The sequence below is a fragment of the Sardina pilchardus genome, chromosome 23 (genome assembly GCF_963854185.1).
Source record: "Sardina pilchardus chromosome 23, fSarPil1.1, whole genome shotgun sequence".
Classification (NCBI taxonomy): domain Eukaryota; kingdom Metazoa; phylum Chordata; class Actinopteri; order Clupeiformes; family Clupeidae; genus Sardina; species Sardina pilchardus.
Window position 1 is genome coordinate 21,403,446 of NC_085016.1, and position 14,140 is coordinate 21,417,585.

The 14,140-nt window shown below is 41.6% G+C and overlaps 1 protein-coding gene and 1 long non-coding RNA gene across 2 annotated transcripts; both read right to left on the reverse strand.

The window, feature by feature from the left end:
• Positions 1–1,309: 1,309 nt before the first annotated feature.
• aamp (angio-associated, migratory cell protein) lies at positions 1,310–11,109 on the reverse strand. Its single transcript, XM_062528249.1, has 11 exons — positions 10,739–11,109; positions 10,506–10,640; positions 10,138–10,257; positions 9,544–9,683; positions 9,072–9,216; positions 6,710–6,793; positions 6,218–6,333; positions 5,553–5,647; positions 5,328–5,418; positions 4,497–4,651; positions 1,310–2,015 (listed from the first exon to the last, which is right to left on the reverse strand). The coding sequence occupies exons 1-11, from the start codon at positions 10,827–10,829 to the stop codon at positions 1,940–1,942; spliced, it is 1,248 nt and encodes a 415-aa protein (XP_062384233.1). The 5' UTR covers positions 10,830–11,109; the 3' UTR covers positions 1,310–1,939.
• A 1,188-nt stretch (positions 11,110–12,297) lies between these two features.
• On the reverse strand, positions 12,298–13,427 carry LOC134071609 (uncharacterized). The gene is made up of 3 exons (XR_009937096.1): positions 13,342–13,427; positions 12,953–13,098; positions 12,298–12,605 (listed from the first exon to the last, which is right to left on the reverse strand). It is a non-coding gene; the product is annotated as an uncharacterized LOC134071609 (long non-coding RNA).
• Positions 13,428–14,140: the final 713 nt, after the last annotated feature.

A 14,140-nucleotide genomic window follows, 5' to 3' on the forward strand; every position in this document is an offset into this window, starting at 1 on the left:
ACACACGCACACACACGTATGATGTCTGCATACGTGTGTCTTTGCGCGTGTGTGTGTGTGTGCCGTTGTGCAGAGTAGAGATCCCACAGAGATGACCCACTTCCACTTCACCCTCATGAACCACAAACAGAATCTAAATCTGAAACAGTCCAAACACAAGTGAGCGGCTCGTACATAACCAGCTCCACAAATGGCCTGAAAGTGTTCCGTTTAGGTCCAGCGGAAGTGTAAGTTCACTTCAGATTGGAGAAGTTAATACAATAGAGGTGAGGAACGTGCTGAGGCTCCTGAAACTGAAGTCTCAAGTTTCTCACTTATTGATCTCACTTCCCCCCCAATTGAAATCTGTAATGGTGAAGATGCACTGCTATTGTAATTGAAAGTAAAGCCATATTGGGATATTGGCTTGTTTTTTTCCTCCCAATTTGTTTTTATTTCTCATCATTTATGTTTTTTTTTTGCTTTTTCAGATTACAGTAGACCCACGTCATACCAACCCTCTTACCAATACACTTCATGGAAGCATGTCGAACTTGGCCAATTTTGCCAGGTGCAGTTGAAACATACATTACGAGGTTTACTCAAAGATTAGCTTTGGGTCTTTGGAGAAGCAGCCAACTTCAGAGGCTAGCAATAAACAGAGGGGCCTGTGTGTATTATGTCCTGCGTAGCAGACTTGTGCCTACAGGTGGAGGAGTGTGGACTTGCTGGACACTTCTGGTCAAACTTGTTTGACAAAGAGCTAACACATCCCCCTACAGGACCCTATATGACACATCCCCACACAGACCAGTGGTACAGGCCAAATAAAGACAAACTAAAGACTCTCTGCTTAATTGAATTAGTTGAAAACGAAAGAAAGTCTCCTCCATGTTGAAACACCCATTTAAGCCCATTTATACAGTATACATATGTTTACAAATGTGCAAGAATTCTTCATACTTGACTGCAAACACTTGTGGAATGCAGCCTCAGTGGCCAACTGATCTGGGGCCCATTTCTCCCAAAATGGTCAGATATTTATGGCTGCAAATCACGGCTCCAGCACGCAGAGACAGTGGAAACACCTCTGGGAACAGCTGCAAACACTCCAATCTCGGAATGGAGTGAGCCAGCGTGACAAAGGCCCTTAACCGGTTACGTAACAATTATCAATTCTCTCTTCTCCCAACACCTCACGTAGTAGATATTTAAACAGGTGCTTCAAGCCTACGTCAGAATTATACGAGTCCAACGCTGGAATTTTTTCAGATAGCTATATGTGTGTAAGACAGAGCAATGGGAGGTTACAGACACAGAAACCTTTTCCAAGTTTATTCCTGACCCACAACCTTCACATTAATATCACTGGATGCTGTTTTTTTCCTAGTAGGACTCAACACGGAATCTCTTCATTTTTTTAATGACTCATGAGAGTACAACTGACAATAATAGATCATTAAAAATGGATTTCAAATGTTGACACAACTTTAAAGATGAGTCCAGTTAAACAAGCTGGGTGACATGATATTAAATTAACTTCTTCCTCAGTGTATAATATGAAAAAACTAATTTCCATTTTGCTTCCTTTAAATGAGTGCAGCAATTAAAACAGGTATTATATTGTATTATTTTGTCATCCATGTAATCATTGAAAAACATTTCCAAACATGTCAATTGAACAATCTGATCCATACTGATAACAGAGCCTATTATCTGAAACACTTCTTATTTTTACTTCACAAGATCTGCCAATGATCTAGCTAGCACATGACAGGCCAATAAGCTAGTAATGTCTCTTGGGGCGTGGGCTTGGGTGTGTTCAGATATCTGTGTGTGTGTAGAGCAAACACCATCCTCCAGGCCTCCAAGGGGCCGTGAACTGTGATGTGAGGCAAGAGAAATGTCCCGGAGGGGAGGGAGGAGAAGGGGGAGGGGGGTCTGTCCGTGGGTGTCAGTCCTACCGGTCGGGTCTTTGGAGACAGAATACTTTGGCTTTGTGGTCCCCGGCTGCTGTCACCGCTATGGAGGCGTCTCTGTCGGAAATAACAAAAAAAAGAAACAAGGGGTGACTCACTTGAAGTCTGGAGGTACATCAATCACACAGAAAGAGGGCTTAAGAGGCGCGACAAGCCCTTTTCATTGTCTCAAAAAATCTCATCTCTCTTGATGCCTATCTGAGGGAACTGGCTTCAAACAATTAACACAAAGTAAATTGTCCTACACTTGTTAGAATTGCTTTTAAAAAGCTTAAAATGTTTTACCATATTTTAAGTTGCTTTGGTTAAAAAGCATCAGCCAAATGTAATGTAATGTAATACAAATGCTGACAAAGCAATAGACAGAAACACTTTAAGACAGTATTTCTTTCTTTCTTTCTTTCTTTCTTTCTTTCTTTTAATTATTTGTTTATTTATTTATTTTTCAAATCATGCTTTCAGAAATCAAACCATTTCTTGGGGAAACTATAAAAACAATAATGGCCTGTGGTCATTGTATTGCCCCAAAATCTACTTTATCTGCAACTGCAGGCCATGATTATGTCCAACCAAAAGGAATTGGAAAAGTATAGAGCTGTCAAAGTTGACATGACAATAATGACAATAATAACAATAATAACACAATCTGGTTTCAACAGTTTTGAAAACAAATGCACCGTTTACGCATCTTTTACCCAGTAGCCAAATAGGCTATTGTATCCGAAAAAAGCATCTCAAGTCGAGACTCGAAATGGAAATGTGGTAAAATGTTGCTTAACAAGTTGTCTGTCTATTATTCAAAAAAGGAAGATAACGTGAAATCACGTGTTCTGTCTATGCACTATTCTTGCAATATCATATTCTGTAATGTCTCTATCATGGTCAACAAACATCAGCCTTTATTGAAAAGATCTTTTAGCTGACGTGAACAGGACGGCAAACATAACATTTTAGCTCAATTTGTAAGTAGACTATTTCAACCTTGCTTTTGTCAAAAATTGTCAAAAAGCGTAAAATCTTGCATTGGGGTAAAATTTCAACAGATTTGAAAATGAAATCATTTCTATGATTAATCAAGATTTACCACATAATGTGATGTGATTAATCACAACTACATTATTCAACAGCCTTAGAGAAGTAGGATACTATGTACATATTTGTACATACCATGTACATATACATGTTTTCAGAATGCCAAGCTTGTAAATATGAGTTCAGGCCCCTATGAATTCATCACAGGTGACAGTGAAACCTTGATGGATGTCATAATATGAAGGGGTAGACAACGTCTCAACATTTATCATGCCGTTCTTTGTAGATGGACCTTAAAATTATGGAGCATGGAGGTGATTTTTTACGAGCAGTTGAGTGACAGCCTGAAAGAGGGTCATTTCAACCCATCCATACAGATGTCCTGCCCAGGTCCAGCCTTAAAGAACCTGTTTTCGAACACAAGCAAACGCACTGTTTTGCACTCAATGTTCCGTCGACCACCCCTACCCCTGAGGACAGTCCTGACCTTTTCTGCCTTGACAATCACCACACCAAGCATGACAGGAATGATGTGAACTTCAGGTGAGAGGTGCTCACAACCATTCCAATAATTCTTTGGGGAAACATGAGACCTGTTGTCAGACAACAGAACCTGGCCCACAACATAAATTTGACAACCTTGTTTTGCGCAATATCTGCCCGACATCCACACAGAAATACTTCTATCAAAGAGTCCACTGCGACAGCAGCACGGAATGGGCTGCTTCTAATATAGTGGATTTTATAAACTCCTTTTATATAAAGCTTTTCTCCTCGAAACATTCTTTCATACCGTCTTCCTCCGACAGAGGGAGCTGCCACGAAAGGCATGCCAACCTGCATATCGGGGGCAGTTCTGGGGTACAGGGTCTAGCTTTGACAGGGTCCAAAGGAATCGGGCTCCAACGACTCCTCTGCATGGCAGTGGATGAGTGGATGGTGACACTCATGCCAGTCAGCTGTTGCAATATGGCATGACAGATGAGAGACCTCTCAAACATGCTGACATATTACATGAGCATCCACAGACATTTAACTGCTTAATTACGCCACTCTCGGGTGAAAGCAGCTGCCTGTCACACTAACGATTGTTAATGTCAGCTCGAGATCTTCTGGAGCTGCGACGAAACTGCAGTCTTGCACACAATGATATCAGTCAGGTTTGCCATTCCATCCTCACTGAGACGTATTTTCAAAAAGTCCTCCGGGCACTGGAAGCCCTTGACAGCTAATATTTCAACGATTACGCCTTCTAGTTGCCATGGAACTGAAGCAAACACCATACAAACAACAAACACTACCAACATTGATGATGATGATGATGATGATGATCATGAAGAAGGTGACATTAAAATGCTGACCTCACGTGTCACAGCAAATCACGCAAACAATGGGTGGCATTGCGATAAAAGAGGCGTAACACCTACTGGTGGATACAGTATGGACCACAACGTTACAAGTGCACGTGAGACAATGCGGAGTCACATCTGTTGCTGCATGACCCACCTGTTTAGTGTGAAGTCCAGGATCTCGGCACCGTGTCCACGGTACTCCGACACCATGGATCCAGATCGGGCGTCCCAAAGCCGGACAACTCCGTCCAGGCAGCAGGTGGCCACCAATGATGAGGATTCTTCCCACTGCAGATGGACTATACCTGCCTGTGGATCACACACACACACACACACACACACACACATACACATACACATACACACACACACACAATTACTCATGAAATACTGTTTTTAGCAGCTACCATCAGGCCAGATGTCCACCAAGGCAATACACGCACACACAACATACAAATATCACATGAAACTAGGACAGAACAGACATCGCCTTCAATCAAAGAAAATGTTCTAACATGGCAACATGTTGGACAATAGAGTGTTCTGGATATTGAGTCATGAATCTTGACAGCTGACTTTAATCAGTAGGAGTTGAACTAGAGATGCTCTAAATCTTTGGTTGAAGGCAGCACGAAGGATACACATACACTGCCTTCAAATTCCGGCCAAATGAAAGTATCAGAAGGCAGCATTTCATAGAAACATCTGATTTGGACAAGCCTTCATGCCTCACTGCCACCAAATACTATCTTAGAAGACAGCATGTTTTTTTTTCAATTTTGGACACAGCCAGATGGCCGATTTAATCATGATGAGGGTAGGACTTCCATGACACACTGCATTACGTGAAAAAAAGAGGCATGAGCCTCACAAACAAGTCTCTCCTTTGGGCGCGCTCTTTCAGGATGTAGAGTAACCCTGGGGGCTTCACTTTAGCAACATCAAGCATTGATTACTCTCAGAAAGGCTTCAAGCAGCTACTGACCTGATGCTGACACTTGTGTCTCAGAGCCTGAGTGGACAGGTCATAAATAGCTAGGGTACCATCCAGGTATGCCACGGCAACCACCGGCAAACTGAAAGGGAAAAAAGATGACATGAAATTACTGCAGGGACAGAATAAGCCATTACTGGAATGCAAAAAATGACATCTTGTGCACAGCACAGGATTCCTGACATTGTGAACGCAGCAGTAGGCGGTTTCACTCACACTTTGCAGAAGCCCACTGACTCGACAGAGTTGGTGTCCTCTTCATCCATGGAATTCTTCGCTTTGCCACTCTCGATGGAGAAGGCACAAACAACCTACCAAATATTTCACATGAATTAGTCAGCAAAGCCTCTGCTTCACTCAGCAACAGTCCGATAGCATTGCTTGCTAATCCTGTAGCATTGACCACCCCCTACCACCCCCAAAAGATAACTTCCCTCATGACTGTAGTAGTAAGTCTGTGAGAGAACTTAATGGCCCACAACATAGCAAAGCATAATTACTCATAATATGCTTCTGGTTCTTATCTCATCTTATCTTCTAACTATTCATCCAATGACTGTGCATCTCTGTTTCCTTGTATTCTGAGTTATCAAGATGCACTATGGCATACCATACCATAGCACAGCATGGCAGCACTCTTTCCACTGAGCTTGTATTTCTACTACAGAAAAGTCAGAAGATCACCTTGCATAGCAAAAAGCACTATAAAGCTGTCTTCACCTCCCTCCGTCTATCTATTTAAGACCAGTGTCTCTCTATCTAGCTCCCTATCTACCTACTCATCTTCTCAGATAGTCACGATGCATATTATAGCACTGATGTACGACATTGTTCAGATTGTTCATATTTCCGGCACAGGTAAGGCACAACCAGTGACCTACCTTGCCTGTGTTAGCGTTGATGAGCTTGGCCAAGCCATCCACCGAGCCCGTCAGGATCAGCGAGCCGTCCTTGTTGATGTCAAGGCATGTTAGCGCCCCCTGGTGGGCATCACTACCTATAGAAAAAATAAAGACAACACATTTTGAAGAATTGTTGGGGTGGTTTTAAAATAACTGGTTAAGATGGCTCAATTAATTTAAATGCATCTTAAAACACTTAAATACTTTCAATGTCCTGGTTCAATTTCAAGTTCCTAAGCAAGTCCAAACTTAATGCTGGACTAAATACCTAATTTCCATATCATTCTAAATAAAGATATCATTGTTAAATTTATAAACACAAATGCTGCAAAAGTGACATGGCTTTATGAAGTGACATAATGTACAATGTGAACAATTGAAACAGGTTAGCTACTAAACTCAACTCTATAGTTTAAAATGTGAGCTAGGGAGTTCCAACTCTTCAGTGACAATGAGGAGAGGAGGACTTACCTTTAATGACATGTACAGCATTGCCCTGTTTAAGGTCCCAGATCCTCACTGAGCCATCTTCATAACCAACCACAGCTCTCTTTCCTGAGGAGAAACAAACAAAAGGAGGAGGTCTGTGAAGCTGTGCAGAAACCAGGAGCTCATCCATTACACAGGGTATCTGCACATTTTTTATCAACAAATTTAATGACTTTTAAGACCTTTTTAAGACCTCTAAGAATAAAAATTAAGACCATTACCACGGCAAAAATATATATATAAAAAGTACACTCTGGGCTGTTCAGTTTACCAAAGCACATTTGACAGTGCAAATAGTGCACGTCAGGCAACTGCCTTCTCAATACTACAATAATACTGCTGTAAATAACGTACAAACAGTGTGTAAACAAATCAAGTTGCAAATTACAAGTGAAACACAGAATGGACAAGGCTCCCGACTAACTTTTTGCGTTGGTTGCACTGGTGCGCCTAACTTTTTTTTCAGGTGCACCAGCACAAAATGTATAGGTGCACCCACATTTTTCATTGCATAGCTTTCTAACAGCAAAAGGTCACATTTTTATCACACTCCTTTCATATAATGTGAATGATTTTTTATAAATATATTTGATAAAAAAAATCATTCACATTATATATATAGTCATTCAAATAACCCCCCCTCCCCTCCCCCATTTTTTCCCCTTTACTTTCTATATACTGAAATTTCTGATATTCATGACTGCACACTTTATGCAGATTATATAGCCTACTATTTGTATTACAACTCTAGGCCTACCTCTTTAATTCAGCTGTCTGATTGATGCCTCAAAATATTGTAAACAAAGTAGCATAGTTGGCTAGCTTATCATAGTCTACTGGTTGGACTGTTCAGTTTCCCCCACATGTGTTTAAGTTTCAAGGTAGGCTGATACTTTTTCTCCTTGGGACAGGTCCTTTTAGTCTTGGAGTTAGAAAACATTGGTGATGAGGTGATCACTCAAACTGAATGCAAGAGTTTTAATAAAATGTGCAGCATGCTATGATGCTAACCGGATTTCATAATAATTTAGCTAGTCGTTGCTTTTTTCACGATTGTGAATGTTTTATTTGGATTAAATGTGCATGTCGCGGGGTGGGTGTCCATTGAGTGCGCACGAGAGAGAGAGAAAGAGAGAGGGCCAAGCCGAGGAGGTTTACTTCTGTATTGTTTGGTAAAGTTGCACGCATGGTCTTCAATGAAAACAGGCGAAAGAAATGTATGCTCTCACCCGGAAAGCGTCAGGTGCACCATTGCAACCTCGCATTCTTAAAAATCTTGGCTCGCATCTGCCACTCTGAAACACTATATCCGTCTGTAGGAACGCACACGCTACTTTTTAATGTGTTGTTATATTGTAACACCCACAATATTTGAGTGTGTCTACATTCGCAAAGCTGACAAAAGGGACTCGGCACGACATGAAATTTAAGACCTCCTCATCGGAAATTCTAGAATTCAAGACATTTTAAGACTTTTTAAGACTTTTTAAGGACCCGCGGGGACCCTGATTACATTGCGTACTATATTGTCGGACTGCACACCACCCATAGAGACAGATGGACACATTTATCTCTTGAAATATGTTTCCCCGTCTCTGTCTGTATACACAACTTTTAACTTTAACCCTAAAATGCAAAACAATCAATGCTTGATTAGCTTGAAAATACACTTCAGGAAAGACACTGGACCATGGTCACATCTCCAGGACCTACTGTACCAGAGGGACACGCTGATTTGATTTGTGAGAGCACAGTAACAGCCTATCATGTCCACAGACAACCACTTTTGGTCATAACAGTCATAGAGTAGCCTAGAAATCTAGATGCCCCTAGCGGCAGCAAATGCAATTTGGCTGGCGGGGCAGAGCTTAGGAGCTAGGAGCTGAGAGCTCCTAGAGCTTAGGAGCTGAGAACTGGAAAATCAAGCGGGCCAATCACAGCGTGTATAGAGTCGGTGGGTGGGCTTAACATAATGGTGACTGACATACGACCAGAAGTTGCGACGGTAGCGCACCCTGCTATTTCAAAACAAGAAGATGATTCGTTTAGCGTTATCCTATTGCGTGGAGAGGGAAGGTTACGCATCCTGCTACTTGAAAACAAGATGATTCGTTTAGCGTTATTCTATTGCAAGGAGGGAATTTGAAAGACAACTGTTTATCCCACCCCTCCGATTGAGCCCTGTCTACAGTGAGTGTCCAGACCCTACATCTTGATGTGGGTCTGGCTCGTCAGGCTAGTCATAGAGTACTCAGGCAACTGATTTCCAATGGCCTTGTTTTTTTTTACATTTACAATGACCACAAATAATGCAGGACGTTGGGGCTAAACTTCCAACACACACCATCTCGCATGATCTTGCCACTCGTTGCTTGACAGCTGGGGCCCTGGAAGGTCTTGCAGTCGCCTCCTGGAATCTTCCACATCCACACGTTTCCACCCGCGGTGCCCGCCAACAGCACAGGGGCACACGGGTGCCACTCCAGCCACTGGGACAAAACCAGAGAGACATCGAGAAAACATCAGCTACTTTTTAACCATAACTTCTCCCTGTTGTTGTCTGTTGTCTGTCTATCTGATGAGCTGGGGCACGTTTCCCAAAACCATAGTTGCTAACTAAGCTGCAAAGCAATTTCCCACTGCCAGCCAACTAAGTTGCTAACAGGGTAGCAACTATGGTTTTGCGAAATGCACCCATGTACAATGCAAGATTCCTGAAAGGATCAATAAAATAACTATCAACACAGACATACACACACTTTACAAAACCCAGTTAAAGATGCCAGTTACAACTGATGAACGACCACGTCGCCTACCTCCAGGTCTCCAACTTCGAAGGACCAGATCTCTTCTTTAGTCTCCACTTTCCACACCTTGATGAGGCCACTCATGTCTCCAGATGCCACAAGCTTGGAGTCATGGCTGAAGGTGGCACATGTCACGGAGTCTTTGTGTCCTGATATCATCCAGAATACAGAGAAAGAATGGAAACCAAGAAGTTGTGAGAAACACAATCAGTGTGTCAGTGGTTTAGTGTGTATTACACAGCATCACCAGAGACAGTCTAGACATAAAATACGCAAGTCTTGGCATAGCGAATTTTCTAGCACTGTGGCCGATCAAAATCGCTTCACATAGACAGACAAAGACAACATAAACATTTAATATTAAGTCCACGGGCATTGGACAGGGATGATTCTCCTAGCATCAACAACACACCGTATGGTGCTTTTGAACAGGCTAGGCCATCAGCTGAGCTCAGGAAGCACATGCCAGTTGAGCAGTTTCTCCAGGCAGAGACTGGAAAGCTAGCCTGCAAATCAGTAGCTTAATGGACGAACCTCAGACAGCGACACAGTACATCAGCTGTTAAGGTACATAATATACACACACAAATAACACACACATACCTGTGCACTCAAAGAGCACCTCTCCATCACTCACGGTCCACACATAGGCCTTGTCATCCTCTCCTCCTGAAACTGCTAAACTGTTTGTTTGAGGGTCCAGACTGACACAGAAGACGGAGCCTGACAGACAACACAGACGATTCAGTTATGAGATTAGCTACAGAACAACATATTAACGAAGTGAAGAAAATCTATATTGACAAATGTGCAGATTACATTAAAAACATGGCTTAAACTGACAGAGGGTTCTTAATCAAAGACTGCTTAATCCATTACCAAAACAGCTTCAAAAAGCACATCATCGCAATACATGACTGTTATGACTGGGGGTTTATATTGTGGAGTGAGTGAGTGAGAGAGCAACGCACCAGTGTGACTGGAGAAGGTGATTTCACTGTCATCTTGATCTGCCTCCATCTCGTCCTCTGTCTCCCAACCCTCATCGTCAGCTGCTGCTCCAGCATCTTCGAAGTCTACGTCTTCCAACTCTTCTGCCAGGTCATCTTCAAACATAGCATGATAAAATCGACACTTAGTTATTCCCGAAGATACTGTTTCTTGAGGGTTGTCCATGTCTTGTTGACAACAGTACGTTACTCACCTGGAGATTGTTCGGCATCGTTGAGATCAATAACCTCGACAATCTCTTCGTCCCCATGCAGTTGTACTGTGTCCTCAGAGGAATCATCCATACTTTGTCTCTACCCACGATACTTGTGTATCGTTGCAAAGTTTGCTGTGCTAGCTATGCTATTAGCTAACTAGTTAGCTTTCCAAGTTGGAAGCGAGGTCAAGATGAAAGATCTTGCGGAGGAATTCCGAAATGTCTGTCGCTATAATAAATTCAGATCGTTATGAAGTTACTGGCAGAACTGTACGGTTTCGGAGCCCCAGTTAATCTGAAATCATGTTGGTCATCGTGAATGTGCAGTATCACAATAATTTCACGTGTTGGTTCATGGTTCCTTGGAGGCTCACCGGAATCTACTTGATTGGCAGGTTGGTAAACCAACGACATCACGATTCCACGCCCAGTCAAGGTGGGACTTCCTTTACAATCGGCCTCACCCTCGTGTGTTCGGGAATTTTCGGAATTTTCGAGCAGTGAAAGGTCTATGAGTGAAACAGAAACACTATGGTGGAAATATGCCAGCCGTCAGTGGTTAAGATAGGGGGCGCCAACCCTCAAGGTTTTCAACTTATAGGCAAAGCAAAGTCCTGGAAACGTTTGTCCACATGATGACTGTACCAGAAAGTCAAAACGTTTAGCATGCCATGGATGGCTTGGGTAGGCTATGTGTGTTTCAATAAATGTATGTGAAAATATGTTTACAGATAGAAACAGAGAGGCAGAAGCAAGCACAGGTAGCAAGAGGAGTCCACACACACACACACGCGCACACACGCACATCACACATCACTGTACGCGACATTCACACTATTCAAACGCAAATTCACAAATTCAAACGCTAGATTCAGGTGAGAGAAAATGTTTAAGAATGAAAACTCTTGGCGAAAAATATATTTCACGAAAGGCTAGATTGTTATCCCATGTAGCCTAGGCCTACATGTAGGCTACTGTTTGGAGCAGGTGGGAGAAAATGTTTAAGAGTGAAAACTCTTGCCTGAAAATATAGCCTATTTGTCATCTTGCATAGGCTATGAAATTATGGTTCGTTTAGGCTACATTTTTAGTGAGGCTGTTATTGAGACAACTTGCAAGAAAACATCTCTGATCATTATTCAGGCAGTTTGCCCGACTAGTGGGATTGTGAAATGGGACAAACACTTCCCAGAATATGGACCAGACACATAATTTTTTTTTTTTTTAAATGTTTAATGGTGGAAGTAAAACATAGTTTTAAAGAAAAATTAAATAGTAACCAAATGAATTAAAGACAAATATGTAATAATTAGAATATGTGATCTTATTTTCCATTCCCATCCAATCATCTGTTTCCTTAACAGTTTGTTCTTGTTCTATGCCATTAAAGGCATCGAGGTTCCTGTCAGGATTTTCATTTGATTTTAGAATGCGGGCAAACATTTCCCAGAAAATGGACCAGACTCAAAAACATATTTAAAATGTTTATTGGTGGAAGTAAAAATAGTTTCAAAGAAAAATTAAATAATAACCAAATGAATTGATGACAAATGATCTTATTTTCCGTTCCTATCCCATCCAATCATCTGTTTCCTCAACAGTTTGTTCTTGGTAGAGTACATCTTAGTGCCATTAAACGCATTGAGGTTCCTGTCAGCTTTTTCATTTGATTTGAGAATGCGGGCCAACTGTGCTTGGCTTTTGGCGTGTTTGCTGTCCTCTTTCCTCTTCATCTTTTTCTCCTTCTTTTCTTTATTCCACTCAAGCCAGGATGACTCCAGATGCTGTCTTGTTGCCTCTGCGTTCAGCAGGCTCTTACGCTTCTCCTGCTCTCTAGTGGCCCGGGTCGTGAATCCTCTGAAAGCTAGAGAGAGAGAAAATATTTAATGACTCATGAAAGCATTGAGGTTAGCAGAGAAGTTAGAGGATGATGAAAATATAAATATTCTATTCAGAATTTGAGTCTGATATTGCATGATTGGAATGTGATTATGGGCGTGTTTCAACTACGGGGAGAATGCCTTTGCACTCAATTGGATAGACTAACAGCCAAACAATTTGACCGGTGTGAACAAGTCTCAATGTCCAGACTGAATTTCCCGGCCTCAAATTTTGTAGGCAAGGTTAAATTCAGACTAGTGCTCAGACCAATTTAGATGTACATTTAAACAAGGATCTCAGTCAGGATTTACAGATTTATTGGGTACTTACGTTGAAAATAAGGTTCTTCACCTTCCTCCTCCTCTCTCTTGAGGGTCCTCTCAATTTTCCTCTCATTCCTCTCCTTCACCTTTTCATTGATCCATCCAATGAGCCTCATTCTCATATACTCTTATCTTGTCACCTCTCTGGTCCTCCTACAGTTGAATGGGAAATCTTGATTTAAGACTGACAGTGCCTTTCCTATGTCTTTAAAATTGATTTCGCGCTAGAGCATACACAATTCCTTATCGTTTATAATGGTCATAGTCCTTTAAATTATATTTAGACAAATTCCATAGAAATTAAATGAATTAGTCAATACAACAGATGTGTCAACAGTGTTTTTTGCCCTCCTACATGGAAGAAAGGCCTACAATTCATAATACAAAGGAACTTACCAAAATGTAACGGTAGAAAGTCTGAACTTTTCTTGCTCAACAAAAGTAAGTGTGCATTCAAGTGTGCTTGTCTGATACAAATGACATTTATGTTTACTTATTATATGGCTCTCTAGAATGTTGAGGGAGCTCCCATTCACTTTGAATGGGCCTCTCAACGTTCTACCGGTCCGTTATATCTGCATATTGACCGCTCCGAAGGTATAATGACCGCTGCCAATGGCAACGGGTTCACTCCGCTAGTTGTTGCGGAAGCCACGAAACGGTAGCCAAGTCATTGCTAAAGACACATTGAGATAAGTTGATTTTCTCGTTTTGGCAAGTAGCCATATAATAAGCGCGATAATGTATAGAACGCCGGTCATTATCTGAAAATAATTCCCTTCAGTACGAAGCAAAACCCCTCCGCTGCGCGTCGGGGTTCTGTCCGTCCTGTCGGGAATTATTTTCCGATAATGACCGGCGTTCTATACATTATCCCTTACATAAGCCTCATTCTCATATACTCTTATCTTGTCACCTCTCTGGTCCTCCTGCAGTTGAATGGGAAATCTTGATTTAAGAATGACAGTGCCTTTCCTATGTCTTTAAAATTGATTTCGTGCTAGAGCATACACAATTCCTTATCGTTTATAATGGTCATAGTCCTTTAAATTATATTTAGACAAATTCCATAGAAATTAAATGAATCTGTCTGTTCTCATTCTTTAGTCAATACAACAGATGTGTCAACGGTGTTTTTTGCCCTCCTACATGGAAGAAAGGCCTACAATTCATAATACAAAGGAACTTACCAAAA